The sequence below is a fragment of the Perna viridis genome, chromosome 5, assembly GCF_037379345.1.
Source record: "Perna viridis isolate PV_CMFRI_1.1 ecotype Kerala chromosome 5, ASM3737934v1, whole genome shotgun sequence".
Lineage (NCBI taxonomy): Eukaryota > Metazoa > Mollusca > Bivalvia > Mytilida > Mytilidae > Perna > Perna viridis.
The window spans coordinates 17650529-17666562 of record NC_142449.1 but is presented as its reverse complement, the minus strand read 5'-3'; the positions used below and the strand labels follow the sequence as shown (position 1 = coordinate 17666562).

General features: G+C 32.2%; 1 protein-coding gene across 1 annotated transcript; it reads right to left on the bottom strand.

The window, feature by feature from the left end:
- Positions 1–90: 90 nt before the first annotated feature.
- LOC148616332 (vesicle-associated membrane protein-associated protein A-like) lies at positions 91–15871 on the bottom strand. The gene is made up of 7 exons (XM_088583240.1): positions 15702–15871; positions 13089–13241; positions 12664–12770; positions 10510–10587; positions 5360–5422; positions 4554–4631; positions 91–3956 (listed from the first exon to the last, which is right to left on the bottom strand). The coding sequence occupies exons 1-7, from the start codon at positions 15751–15753 to the stop codon at positions 3777–3779; spliced, it is 711 nt and encodes a 236-aa protein (XP_088439366.1). The 5' UTR covers positions 15754–15871; the 3' UTR covers positions 91–3776.
- Positions 15872–16034: the final 163 nt, after the last annotated feature.

Genomic DNA, 16034 nt, shown 5'->3' with positions numbered 1-16034 from the left:
GGATATGTCTTAAACAGCAAGTAAGAGTTATATTCCTGCTTAATTATATCTTGTTTGAGAGGATGGAAATCAGTAATAAATAGAAATAACTACCATTGTCAAAGTTTATTAACAAACTAAATGACTTGTACACTTTCCATGCTTCATCAAATTGGGATATTCTGTTAGGCATTATACACTGTCACACGAAAATGATCCAATGACCGACATAGAAATGAAAATTTAATTGTAATATGAGCTATATCTAGTCTTAAACATCTCCATACAATCACTAAGCTTTAACATAAAGAAAATGATAATTTACTTATACAAATACTTATACATCTGTGCAATTGATTCAAAAGCAAATGTGGAAAACATCCAGACCCACAATTCACTCAACAAAAACTTTTAACACCTGATAAAAATTGCACAGTTATGACTATGGTCCTTGAATAACCATCCAGCAAGCTTATTTATCATAAAATTTCTATTTTTCTAAAGTTACTGTTACAGTTCTTTTCAATGATTATCATACAGAAAAAGATATTAACAACATTTAAGTGAATTTAAAATAACTGTAAACAACTGACAAAGCTTAAGCAAAGCTAATATAGCAATAACAATACATAAACATGAGAACTAACCAGACATAGTTGGAAGCATATCTCATTATTTACTTATATCATTAACACAGAAGTAGAATTGAAAGCTTTTTAAGCTGCACACGTTAGTACCATAAACACACAATGTTACAAAAATTTGGTTTGTTGGTTCTCCTATTTCTTTTATCATTTGCCGACCAACCTATAAAGTTGACCTGAAATTCAACTGTTTAACAGGCCATGTTAATACCAGTACCACATCAGAAAATATCTATTAGTCATTTAAACATAAATTTTTATCTGTCTTATAAAATAAATCACAACAATTTAATAATTTAAATTTACTCTACCAGAGTTTATTGTACTGATATATTAAATATATGGCAGATTTTATCCTGCCCTCCCCCTTTTGAGCCTCATCATGCACAGAATCATGATAATATTTTGCAAGGAATAAATGTCTTCAAACATCACAGTCATCATAAGACATACATTTAACTGTTATGAACAAAAATCATGTACACTTGGACACATGCAAAATATGAAAGCAAACACCAATATGAAACAATAAAATGAAATCTGATTACTCTTGTGAGAGAATTCATAAAATTATACAACTTCCTCTCTTCAAATGTAGCATCGAAGAAAGTTTTTGAGTGAAGAAATATATAGTCAAAAGAAAGAAAAAAGAAAAATTGATTACAAGATACAAATTGGCATAAAATTTACCATTTTCAAAGATAATCAACAGTTTTAGTCCACCTGAAAACATTTTTATAAAAATCTGACCAGTGACATAGTAAACACATCTATCTTAACATGGCTTTAAGACCCAATTTTACTACACATTCAACCACCGTACCAAAACTGCATTTTGTTAAAGCAAGGTAATCTTCAGCTACTAACAGAACACATAGCAATCTATGTAATATGCAGAGCTTTGAGAGTGCAAATATACTCTACATACTGTGCTATCATTTAAATAGAAACCAAGAAGCAAGCAGTGCATTAAAATTGGATAAAAGTCCTTTATAATTTTATATCATATGATGAATGGATTCGCTTATATTAACTCCTTTATTATCCAGAGAAAAAAATTGATTCATTAAAAAAGTTTGTTTATCTAAATATACAAGTATTAAAATTTACACCTATGTGAAATTAAATACATATACATAGCACTATGATACATGGTTGTGATGAGACATATTCTTACAAAGCAATGAACTAGTTCCTTAAGTCCATTAATCCAGTATTTTCACCCATATTTTGTCAGACAAGTTCACAACCATTTTTTATACTTATTGATTATGTGCAACTTGGTATTATCAAATACACTTCTTAGATTTAATATAACAAATAAAATCCACGAGCATAAGCCTTGAAATACAGGTTCTGACACAATAAAATTTACGAAAAAAAAGGTATTAGCTAAATCCGCAAAAATGTTGATCTTAGAGAATGGGATTTCATTTTCAATTTTAAGTTCCAAGTACAATGATTCTTCTCAAGATTCAAGAGTGATGCTTAGTTGAGGTAGAGGGCATCACAAATATATAACCAGAGTTAATGTACATGTACAACTTTACCTAAATGTCATTATTTTCTTAAACTAGCAAGTGACAATTCAATGTTATCCCACACACCTGAATACAAATGTTACAAAATTGTGTATTTGTATCATATTAAAGATATTCTTCCTTCTTCAAGTAATTTACATGTACTAACACAATAACGATTCTCTACAGTCCACCATACCAAAAAAAAAATGTCATAAAAATGGAAGATCCAGAACTCATCTAAAGAAATATACAACTCTATAACAGAACAAAATCACAACAGAAACATGTATATCTTTAAACAAATGATGTATAACTAACCTACTAACATGAATTTTATAACACCATCTAAACATCATGCACCTGTCTTCCTCTGATGCAAATTTTTGCTCAAAATGTTTCAAGGAAAAATAAATGGACAATCAGGGAGTAGTGTTAAAAATAAGATAATTTGAAAAAAAAAGTTTTTATAATGATTCTATGAAAGTAATAGAAAAAAATATATTCAATAGAAAGATATGCTGAAAAAAAAACCCCAATTCTTTTCAAAGTATAAATATGTGCACAGCAGTTATATTTCCAGCATAATCACTTTCTACCATCAAAATAAAAAGTTATATCCTTTGATGGAGTGAGATTTAACACCAACAGAACTTACCCTACAAACATTGTTATATTTTCACATTTCTATAGAGTAATAACTTGTACATTCCGTATAGCAGATAGTTTATCTCCTAACACCAAAGTCACTGTGTATGTCAATAAAAATAAGATTTGCACTCTAAAACTAAGAATTTTACTCATAGTTTCAGAAAACATTTTTTACTGAATAAGCTACCAGTAATTTTTGGCAATTGATGAACCTCCATAGTTCAACCATACTTTCTAATATTACCAATTAAATTAAATTAACAACAATGTTGACTTCAGCTACATCGACTGCATATCAAAAGAAATTGTTCATGAAGCATGAAAATGTAGTACAATAACGCATCTTAAGTATAGCTCCACCTAAGAATCATGCAAAAGTAGAAGATAAATGATACACATATTTATCTTTTAGGCAAAATAGTTTGACTGGCAACCCTTCAGAAGTCCCAATAGACAATTTATCAGAAATTGAAGTGTCAGTGATAATTGGATTTAGCAGATATTTATTGCTTAATTTTAGTTAAATTCTATTTAATACAAAAAGTAGGGAAAAATCTCCCAACAAAATTAGTACACTACTTTTTACCATATAACCAGTCAAAATTATGCAGATTCCCAAGTAAACAGGCCAACAGGGATAATCTAGAAATTCAAAAAAGGGTCTACTAAATATATGCTTATTGCATTTTTCTTAAACGAAACTGTACTTAGACGAACTTTCTTATATCATAATAAATAGACATAATATCATTTTTTCACCCCTCCCCAAAAAAAACAAAAAAAAAGAAACTTAATAACAACACAGTATTTCCACAGAGACTACAATGTTTCAAAAATAATTACATTTTCAAACTTTCCTACATTTTAACTGTCTAAAATCTCTGTTGTTAAATATATTTGCACCACAAGGAAACATACACTGTCTTTAAAGTCTTTGCTTTTCTTTCCCACTGCCTTTCCATGTCCACTTTTCTTATTGTAGCTACAATAAAACTTTCCCCAAAATAATTCCTATTATCAATGCAGCAATTATAATAACTAAATTAGGAAATGCGGTTATCTGACTAACTAAATCTTGTTTTGTTTCTGGTGTGGCTGTGACTTTAGGTGTTGATGTCACTGTGTCCTGAAGAGCAGTTTTTCTTAATCTTACTTCATTTTCCTACAAAATTAAAACATTGACTATACAATATGACATAACACACAATAATAAACTCCTTTTTTTTAAGTGAAATATGACGGTTTCAAAAGTAAATTGAACATATTTTAATATCAAAATTATCAAAATTATTAAAATATAAAAATTAAGGTTAAGTCCTAAATAAAACATGACACGGGATTAATGTCTGAAAGACTGTATAAATCTACATCACTGAACTTTGTAATGTCATAATAGATAATCCATTTATCTGGTACATGTATATATTTCGCAAAATAAAACAAAACAGTCAACACATTCCTATATTCCTGCTAAGGAGACTTTTCTAAATCAATCATCTGTCTTAATTAAAACATCTTCAGTGTCTGTGCTGTAAGTTTTTTTTTCAGATACATATACTATTCTGCACTATAAATTAAATAGCAAACAAATATTATTTAAGTTTCACTAGCCTGAGTGAAAATTTACTAGTCTCAGGCTTTAAGCTTGTGTCTTATGACAGACTGGGTATGACTTAAACAAACTTCATCAATACGGAGATAAAATGAAATCTGTTATACATGATATTATTGTCATATTTAAACAAAAGTTAGTGAATACCTTTAAAACCTTATTTTCATCTTGTAGTCTATCAACCTCAGCCTGTAATCTTTGTTTATCTGATGACTCAGGGCTAGACTGAAAATATACAATAGACTCAGGGCTAGACTGATATTATACAATAAAGACTCAAGGCTAGACTGATATTATACAATAAAGACTCAGGGCTAGACTGATATTATCGATAAATAGATACCCCGGAATACCATTAAAGTTTTTGCAAGATATCAAAATGTTTGAAAATGTCTTTGAGCTTGGATACAATGTAACATCACTGGCACTTAGAGGAGTTGCAGATAAGACATCGTCCTCTTAAGTCAACCAATGACAAAGTGCATTTTTTTGCACCAGGAAACCCCAAAAGTCATTCAGATGGAACAACCAAATAAAAGGTGCACAATGGTATTATGTGATAAAGAATATGTAAAATTCCATTCAGTGTTTTGAGAGGAGTTGCAGATAAGAAACAGGGGAAAATAGACGAACAGCATAATCACTATAATCAGAATGCTACAAGTAGCTATAGGTCCCCTACTACTGGTGAAATTTAAAGTAGTTTCAAGTCTCAATATCAAAATGGCAGTGAACTTAGAAGTAAGCATATCTACAATTCATAAATGTATTCCCTATAAAAAAATGGAAGCAATATGCCAAGTAGTTGCTGTATAGATGTGTTCCCACAATGTGTTACAGATGGACAGGTGAATACCATTACCATGGTGCTCTAAATTACTGCAGCAGTCTTAAAATAAAATAAAGTGTTAAAATAAAATAATTCAAATCAGCTGTCAAATTTACAATTATACCTTGACGGGTGACTCCACAGGTGCCTGTCTTACTGGTTTGACTTTCTCTGGTTCTTCCTTTGGCTGTAATGAATAGACATGGTTTTATTCAACTGACAAAAAAAAGTAGAAAAGTTGATTAAACTATGAAAGCAACAGTACAATTCTGAATTAAAACAAGAGGCTAAATTTTTGCCTTTCAAGGGTAATAACTCTAACAAGGAGTTGTCCGACAATTTTGACTCCAGGAAGACTTTGGTAGGACTTATTATAAGGATCTTTCATCAATTGAAAGTTCCATTCTTTTTATTATAGTTCTCAAGATATTGGCTGTAAACTGCTAAAAACGCAATTTTTTGCCTTTCAAGGGTAATAACTCTTACATGGAGTCATCTGACAATTTTGATCCCTGGAGACTTTTGTAGGCCTTACAATAAGAATCATTTCAGCAATTGAAAGTTTCATTCTATCTATCACAGTTAACTAGATATTGGCTGAAAACAATAAAAATAAAGTCATTTTTCACCTCTCAAGGGCAATAACTTTCGTTTGATTTCTATCTTTTTTTTATGGCTGAGAGCTTGAGATGGATATGCCCTTGTACTAGATGATGGTCTAATGCTATATCTGCTCCTCTTTTTACCCTTACATCCTGTAAAGATGATCCCCATCGTTTGGAGATAGCGATATGATCAATCTGGTTTGCAGCATTTCCAGCTGGTGACACCCATGTAAGTTTGTGACAGTTCTTATGAGGAAAAAGAGTCCCTCCTATAACTAGGTTATTGACAGCACAGAAGTCTGCAAAAAGCTCCCCATTTTCATTCACTTGTCCTACTCCATGTGGGCCAATTTCTTTCTCTCTTCCTTCTCTATTTGATCCTTCCAACTTTCTCTCCAAAATAGATTTACTGCTCTAGAAGATGTAGAGACCGAGGATGATAACATCAACTTAACATGGGAAAGAACAAAGAAGGCAGTAATAGAGACATGTCAAGAAACTCTTGGATATATACAGCATAAACGTAAAAATTGGATGTCAGATAATACCTGGAGTAAGATTGAAGAAAGAAGAAAATGTAAAGAGAAACAATAGAATGCCACCACGAGACAACAAACAAGACAAGCACAAGAATTATACAAAGAAAAGGATAAAGAGTTTAAAAAGGGCTGCAAAGATGACAAGAAAAAACATGTGGAACAACTTGCAGAAGAAGCAGAAACTGCTTGCATCAAAGGAGACATCAAGACTCTTTACAACATCACACGTCAACTGAGTGGCAGAACATTCAATACTGACACACCTGTAAAAGATAAGAATGGAATCACACTCATAAGACCTCAAGAACAATTGAAATGTCGGAAAGAACATTCGAAGAAGTCCTGAATAGACCTCCTCCTACAGATCCACCAACTGTAGAATACGGACAAGATCTGAGAATTAAGACAGGGCGAATAACTAGAACAGAGGTAACCACTGCAATTAAACATCTGAAAAATGGCAAAACAGGCCGAATAGACAACATCCCTCCTTAGTCCGGAAGCAATGAAAGCGTTAGATTCTATCTCAATCGACAAGTTTCACCATCTTTTGAACAGAATATAGTAGGAAGAACAAATACCCAAGGACTGGAGCAGAGGAATCTTGGTAAAACTTCCTAAAATGGGAGACAGCACTATATGTGGAAACTGGAGAGGTATAACTTTGCTTTTCATCCCTAGCAAAGTACTATGACATATCATCTTACACAGAATGAAAAATGAAGTTTAGAAAATACTGCGAGATGAACAAGCCGGTTTCAGACAGGAAAGATCATGTACTGACCAAATCGCCACCTTAAGAATCATTATAGAACAACTCTTTGAGTGGCAGACATCACTATACCTTACATTTATTGATTTTGAGAAGGCATTTAATAGTTTAGGCCATCTAGTACTATGGAACATTATCAGACACTATGGTATTCCAGAGAAAATTATATTCATCATTTGTCAGCTCTACGAAGGCTTCACTTGTCAAGTAATCAACAGTGGGAACCTAACAGATCCTTTTCCAGTGTCTACAGGAGTTGGACAAGGATGTCTCCTCTCTCCTCTTCTCTTTTTGATGGTCATAGATTAGGTCAGCAAAACATCTTATAGTAAACCTATGGGAATTAAATGGACCTTACAATCATGTCTTGAAGTCCTTGACTTTGCCGATGATATTTGCCAACTTTCACATTGCCACTAAGACTCGCAAGAACAGGCCTCCAACCCCAACTGTTGAATCCACCAAAATAGTACAAGTGTTCATCAACAAGTGCCTAAGAAACATCCTTGGAATAAAGTGGCCAAATAAAATTAGCAATAACCACTTATGGCAAAGGACCAAACAAGAACTGGTCATGCAAACAATTACATCAAGAAAATGGAGATGGATTGAACACGTTAAGGAAAGGAAGTACTAATGTAACACGCCATGCCCTAGAGTGGAACCCTAAAGGCCACAGAAAAAGAGGTAGACCAAAGAACACATGGAGGCGTGATTTGAATACTGAAGCCCAGAAGATTGGAAAGACCTGGGAAGAAATTAAGTACAGGCAAAAGATAGGAGGAGATGGAAAGCCACAGTGGTTGCCCTATGTCCCCTATGGGATGAAGCGGATTAAGTCAAGGGCAGTAACTCTTACATGGAGTCGTCTGACAACTTTGATACCTGGGAGACTTTGTAGGCCTAATAACAAGGATCATTTCAGCAATTGAAAGATACTGGCTTAACCTAACCATTTTGGAGATATATGCAAAAAAAACTGCTGTCTGACCCCTATGTTCTATTTTTAGTAATGACAGCCATGTTTTTAATAGATCAAAAATTGAAACAGTCATTTTGTGCAGGATACTCTAAAAACAATATTAAGTTTCATCCAAAATTCATTTAGTAGTTTCAGTGGAGAAGATGTTTGAAGAATTGTTAACAACGACAACAGACAATGACTATGGATGCCAAATGATGGCAATAGCTCACATGGCCTATGGCCAGGTGAGCTAAAAAATGTCTTGATGAATAAAGGTCATCAATTTTAGAAATTTCATTATCAACAGAAATGGCTACTTTTGTAATTTACTTGTTAATAGATCATGCTAATGTTAAGATATCTGGGTTTGATTTATTAAAGAATCACAAATTGAGATTTTCCACAAATCCATCATCAACTTAAATTTGGACCAATCGAATCAGTTGAAATTGAAGATTTGAAGAAAAACTCCATTTGAGATTTTTAAAAAAAATCTGGACTTATATTTTAATATCTTGTTTTGTTCTGCTCTGACATAGAAATATTTTAATGCATAATAAATTTCAACAGATGGTTAACTGATATTGAAAAAATCAATAATAAGGGTTTCATACAATAATTCTCATTCATTAAGGTTCATTTCACATGTAGTACACACATAATTAAAGAATCTACCTATCTCAGCATCTTTAGTACTGAAATCCCAGAGGACTTAGTATTATAAAGACATAGTAAATACATTCATACATTTTCTTCAGTAATTATGCATTGATCTTTCCTGATCAGCTTAGGAAAATATCAACTTCATGAATGATTAATCACAATCCTGTTGGGCAGATTGATGGTAAAGGATTTACAATCATGCACATTTTTCATTAAAGTCAGCTAGGGAACTGTAAAGGAACAAGAACCTAAAGTACAAGTGTCATGATTACATCAGATCATTATCTTATTGTCTTTTCTACATGGTACTTAAAAGTAAGTAGCTCTAGTGAACATATCAGCCACACTAGTAAATATAAAGAACTCATATATCAGAATAAAATTTTTTCTGAGGTTTCAAAAGTAAAGTGCATATCTGTCATCACATGGGTTTGGTCGTTTCTTACAACTTGACATTCTTTTAGAACAAAAGAACTAAGTCATACAAATCTGAACAGTTGGTGTCTAATTTTTTTCAATTTATTTTTACCTCATTTTGACAGTTTTGTGACCATCATATCCACACTGATATTCTGAACTGTTAAAATATATTACAGTTACACTGTTCATGAGTTTAGTTTTTAGGAATCAAGTAGCTTCTGGGTTTGTGCTAACATCTTAAGTTTATTAATTATGGGATCAATACCATGAAATGTTTAATGTTATCAACTCGAAAACATTACAAATGTTGCACCAGAATAAGTACATGTAATAACATCAATAACATCTTTATAACTAACAGAAAAAAACCATGCCAATCACTGTTCATAATACCATAACTGATGGGCATAACTGAACAATCACTAGTCAATAATGATTTAAAACAAAGTACAATAGTTTTAAGAATTGTGCCTCCAATGCAATATTGACAGAAAAAAATAAAGAGATGAATAAACAGCCTGTTGCCTACGGGTGATAAAAAATTGTGATATATACGCTACAATTAGGCAAATAACCAGCAATCATGGATTATTAAAATATATGACTTTAACATTTCACATTTAAAAGTACAAAGCAGAGATGCATTGATAAATGGAATCATCAGTTGTACATCTGATTACATAAAGGCATAGATTTGTGGTTCAGAAGACTTAAGTTCATTCACATGATTCATTACTGTAAATTGATTCAATGACTACACTTTTGATCAAGATATTGCCTTAAGGTTCCCTCTTATGTTTTGAAATACTTTCATTTTACTAAATTATTCCTTTTCAACTGATACAAATCTGAAACTGGTAGGACTGTTTGAAATTTCAGAAACAATTTTTTTTCCATCTGGCAGAAATTTAAAGATGTTTCAAGTGGTAGTTGTGGTAAAAAAGCCAAAACTGAGTTTTAGTGAGACAACTTCCAAAGCAATTTCACCAAGATTGGACACAATAGTGATTATCTTCTGGTTATGCTTCTTAGATTTACATGTATGAATCATCAATATTTTGAGGACACAGCAGTTTTCCTTGGATGAATCATATGGTGTTACAAGTAATATTCAAATATTACATGCCTTTTTTACATATTAACTGACACCAATCTTTCATGCATCCCTTTATTGTTGGACCATAAACTAGTTTACTGTTTTGGCAAATAAAATCTTAATGTGTATAGTGGGATGGTTATTTTTTTTATTATAATGATATATTTGTCAGGAATTATAATCATGACTCAAAGCATTCTAATCTAATACTGTACCTGTACATTATCAGATGGCATTTCAAAAACACACTTTAATTTAGAATCCATCAACATTTCAGGTTTAGCATCCTTCCACTGGAAAAAAAATTTGAAAGATAAAGGAAGATTACAAAAAAAAAAAAAAAAAAAAAAAAAAAAGTGCCAGCTTCATATTCATATATAATATGAAAGGAATGTTTTTAAAATGAGCACTACACTACACTCAGCGACATTGTTTCTCTAACACTCAAGTCTGACCTGAGTGAAACACAGTGTTACACGGACATTTTGAGTGTTTACCACCCAGCCAACACCGACCATTTGTATATAGCAATAGCTGTAAAATTCAATGAGGCATAACGGGGAATTCATTATAAGATACCATGTATATTGTGTTTCTGTTTCTCAGGTTATTTGGAGCACTCAAGTAAAAATAAACAAATTAGTCATGTCATTAAAAATTCGGCATCTTCTTTTTTTTTTTTTTTAATATTTTGTACATGTTTATCATTATTTAGTGTTTTTTGTTTTGCTTTTTGGCTACGTCCAATGAGTGGGAGATATCATGTAGAAATATTACTTCGTATTTTTATCAAATAATAATGCAATCTTTTGATATCTTAATTTTGAATATGTAAATTGATAATTTCTATTTATATATATAAATAAAACACTTTGAAAGTATTGTTTGTTGTAATTTGATTCGATTGACGGACTTGTAAAAACAGTACTTAGGTCATGCTTTTAGTTTCTGATAGTTTTAATAACTGAATGACTTTTCCAGAAATAAAAGAAACTAATTACACGTCCCAAGGTAATGTGTACATGAGAATTGTAATGTAGAAGCCATTAATCAGGACTGAGAACATTGTCAGTAATAAGTTACAAGACATTGTCCAAGCGAGGACGAGACCGCGTCCTCTGCTGGTCGTTTTCGGCCTCTGAAATGCTTCAAGTTAACTGTGAGAAATTTCTTATATAAAGTACGTATCAAATACAACCTACATATGTGTCTTTATTTTAATTATAAGTTTTGTTAAACGGTTTTGAACTTTCATTGACGCTGACCGATGTTTACTTCCATATAAAAATAATCCCTTGACAAACCTCGCACATATATAGTTGTCTATTTTCAGAAATTTAAATGAACACATTGTTTACAATGTCTCCCATGAGTGTCTGGTCACCTCACGGACTGCAATTAATTATAAATTACTCAATGCAAGACAGTCGTGAAGTATGCATCAACGATAAATGTCTTCTTTTTTTTATGATTTTCAGGTTACATTTGTCAATCTTTAATACCACATGCTAATTGTATCAACCGCTGTTTTATTGTGCCGACAGCTTGCATTAAGAATTTTCACATGTCTTCTGGACTTCCTTGTTTAATATGATTTTTTGGTGTCCCACATGACTTTTGGAGGTCAGTGACCTAGGGGGCTTGGGTACTAACATCCATATTGTAGGTGAAGATCTATGAGATAAACTTCAACGTGTTGGGTAATTTTTCACCCAGGATGGTGGTTCTCCATACACAATTAACAACTGGAATATACAATGTCCAATCTGGGTGGGTGTTACACCCACATTTCACTGTGAAAAAATCCGACTGACACTGTGTTTCACCGACTAACACGGATTTAAAACTCCGAATTGAGTGTTAGAGAACCACAAGTCGCTGAGCATAGTGTACATAGTACATGTAGAAATCAAGGCTTGCTTATTTTATGAAAAAAAACAAAATATTACATCATCAATTACAATAGAGAGTTTTAGTAGAATCTTCTCTTCCATTGCTTGAGAGATTTGGAAGATTATTTCTCTAGACCAATATATGATTTTCATTTTTGCAAATTCAAGAAAACTCCTTTCTCCAATAATGGCCACAATTCCAAAATGGGAGTTAAAATCTATATTAATACCAAACCACCACAATTTTTTGCAAATATAAAAGCAATACTGTATTGACAGTATATTATCAAACATTGTCATCAAACGGGTATGAAAGTTGAGTTTACTTCTTAAATTTATGTACACACTAGTCAATTATTATAGAGAGTTAAATTAGGAAGTCCGCAGTTGTTTCTATAAAAGCACATATTTTTGTTTTTATACAATACAAGTGAATATGGTGGTGCCAACTGTGAGATTGTTACGAAGAATTCTTACCAACTGTTCTTGGCTTTCTATTGGACCATCAGGAGCAAACATTGTTTGAACCATAAATTTATGCTTGTTCTTCTCTAATGGGTCATAATCAAATGGTTGTAACATCACTGTGAATAAAATTAAATATACGTTTGATTAGCATATGAAATTTAAGAGTTTAAGATTCATATTTAAGGTACAATGAGGTCCTGCACGTTTCTAACATTACAAAATAGGAAATAAATATCATTTCTTTTTAAATTTTGTAAAACTCAGTTTTAAAACTGCTTTTATTACTATGTCTGTTTATAAATCTGAAAAAGTTCCATTGTTTCTAAGAAATACTTGTCGAGTTCAACCAACCCATTAAAGTAAGCTGATTTTTACTGTAAAAAATATATTAATAAAAAAAATATATTTACAAGCTGGTAGTCCGAGTAACTTACCTGAAACATTCACACTTTGGCTTGGCTCTATTATACCACTGTTAGGTCGCACACAATATCTCTTTGGTGCTGTAGTTTTCACTTTGAAACATACTTTTTGCTCTGATGGGTTAACAAGTTTAAGTTCTGAAGTTACCACATCTGTGAATGGTCCTGGAAATAAACAAGAAAGTTCAGATTAATATTGGTAGATAACTGAATAAATTTCAACATTATATGGAAAGTTGTTTTCTCATAAGTTGTAGACTTACATGTAGTTCAGACTGGTTGATTAGTAAGATGCTACTTCAGTGAAGTTCCTCAAGAAACGACAAAGGAGCCAAGATTTGTTTCAAGTATCTGTTATTCTGCCCATTTCAATATCTGTGAAATGGAGCTATGAAAATTCATGCATTGAACAATAAATGAAAAATCTATTAACCCCTTTGTTCTTATTTTTATAAGGAATGGCTGTTAGCATGAATGACAATTAGATACAAGTACAATGCACATTCTGTGTAAAATTAATTTACTTTGCTTTGAAATCTCTTTTCTGAAGCATTCCTACCAACAGATTTTTGATAGAAAATGAGGTACAATTACATGTAGATGTATAATATTAACAAATAAGACTGGGATAAACAGAAATAACTCAAGGATTTCCATGAAGGGAAAATTACTGCATTCAGGGATAAATACTTTGTAACCAAAATCATGGATAAATAAACATATTGATACTTTATGAACTCTTTTAGCTCAGTTAGTATCAGTTTACAATGTCAAGAGTGCTGGTTTTGATTGCAAGCTAGTTCTGATGAGTATTTTGTCAAGACCAGTGAGCTGTATTATAACAGGGTTATTGTTCATGTGAAAAAATAGAAATGTAGAAAGTAAAGAAGACAGACCTCGTTGCAATAATATGCCCAAGAAACATTACTTTATCGGAATAATAGAAACAGCACACAGCCTCCCATAGCATGTGACATTCTTAATACCTAGCACATTTGTTGGGACAATATTATGTAGTAGCTCATCCCATGAATTTGACAAAAGCAAAGACTGCTACTCTCTGACCAGTAACCACTAAAAATGTGACTACATGTAGGCTGACCATGCTGATGGACAGTGGACACACAACATACAGTAAGCATGAATGCATATTGTGTCTCGATTACTCTGGTCTGTACAGGCCTCCTGATTGACCAAATTATTTATTTTCATATGCTTCTAAAGGGAAAAACAGTGGAATAAAAAAGTAAGGATTTTATATACATGTACTAAGGGCGCCAAAAATTCCTGCAAGATGGCAGAAGAGATTTTAAAGATAAGATTTTTTTTAACTGCACTTATTAATGAGAATGCCCAGTAGAAGCTGAAACTTGCAATACCAGTTTTTGTCATCAAGAAGCTCCCATGATATCATGATGTCACAACAGAACATGTGAATACAGACAAAGACACGAGAAAGCCAAACAAGCCAAGCCCTGATTGAGGCATGACTCTTGCATGTATGTTTTTTCGGGAACCTGTCTCCTGTATGCAAACAAAGCAGGCTATTTAATGTATAGAAATTCATCTAAAAATTCATCACTCTGACCATCTGAATAACTTTTGTCAAAGCAAATCACTACATTTGTGATCAAGAAAAGATTTTAAAGTCACCTACACAAAACATTTCAAAGACTTACTGGTCAACGAGTAGTAATCAACAAACAATTTTTCATCCTCTCCTTGAAAACAAGTTCATGACATAAATTTAATACAAAACGTCCTACAGATTGCTGATATTTTGCCCTCAATAATGGGCTATCATACAAAAGTTTTTATTGAGGAAATAAATGTTGGTGAGCAGATTGGTGAGAATTGCTTCTGTCTAGAAAATTGTGAGATCTACTCTGTGACTAGTATATGTTATTTGATTGGAAATATTCTTGAGATTTAAAAATGAAAGCTTCTTCTTGACGATCTGCTCACCAAAACTTTACTAGTCATAGAGTAGTTCTCTCTATTTTCAAGACAGAAGCAAAATTTCATTCCAAAATGAAAATTGTTGTGTAAAAGAACATTTTTTAAAGAAAATATCTGCATTATGCTATATGTTTTATCTTAAACTCTTGGCATAACTTGTTGCGCAGGACAGGATAAAAAAAATTGTTGGTGAGAATAGCTTACTGGCAAGATCTTTACCTTGACCAGTATTGCTAGAAGTAAATTGTTGTGTGATAGCTGATTATTTAGAGTGATATATTATCAATCTGATAGAAGTTATGGCTTAAATTTTTTGACATGAACTTGCTCCACAGGAGAGGATGAAAGAATGGTTGGCGAGAACTACTCGTTCACCTGTAGGCAAAAGTAATGACTTAAGTCTACTTTGATTAGTTTGAAAGGAAACTGAATACTTTTTAATGCTTCACAATCACCCTCACTAAAATGAATGCTTTTCTCATAAACTCATCTCCAATATCAGAAAAATATCACAGACAACAAACGAAGGTCTGTTTATCGCGATACTTGCAAAAACTTTAAGTGTATGGGACGTAGTATCTTTTGCAGACAGCTACTAAACTGTCAAATTGGGTGTAATTCAGTTAACTTGTGGTGAGACACTTGTGTATGCTATTGCATCATTACCTTTAAATCTCAATTCGTTATCAGGTTCTAACTTTAAAACTTGTTTTGACATCTTCAAAATGATGTTAATAACAGTCTAAAGGCAAATAAATGAAATGTAATAGTAAAAGTCACATCAACCAGACTGGTTTCGTGGAATACGCATGCGCTCATTACTCATTGGCAAGATTACAGACTCACTTTAATGGAACGAATTTATTCCTTTCTAGAAACGAAAAAAAAACAAACAACACAAATTTTACATATGCTGTTATTCCGAACAAATTAAGAAACTTTTCGGTACTTCGAGAATATTATAAAGATCAATGGAAAGTTGATGCATGTAAATATTAA

Excerpts from the sequence above, each read along its gene's own strand:
- LOC148616332 (XM_088583240.1), bottom strand. The coding sequence starts at position 15,753 with ATGTCAAAACAAGTTTTAAAGTTAGAACCTGATAACGAATTGAGATTT. Across the intron at positions 13,242-15,701 it reads TAACGAATTGAGATTTAAAG|GACCATTCACAGATGTGGTA; the intron begins GTAATGATGCAA and ends GTTTATTTCCAG. Across the intron at positions 3,957-4,553 it reads ATGAAAATAAGGTTTTAAAG|GAAAATGAAGTAAGATTAAG; the intron begins GTATTCACTAAC and ends TTAATTTTGTAG.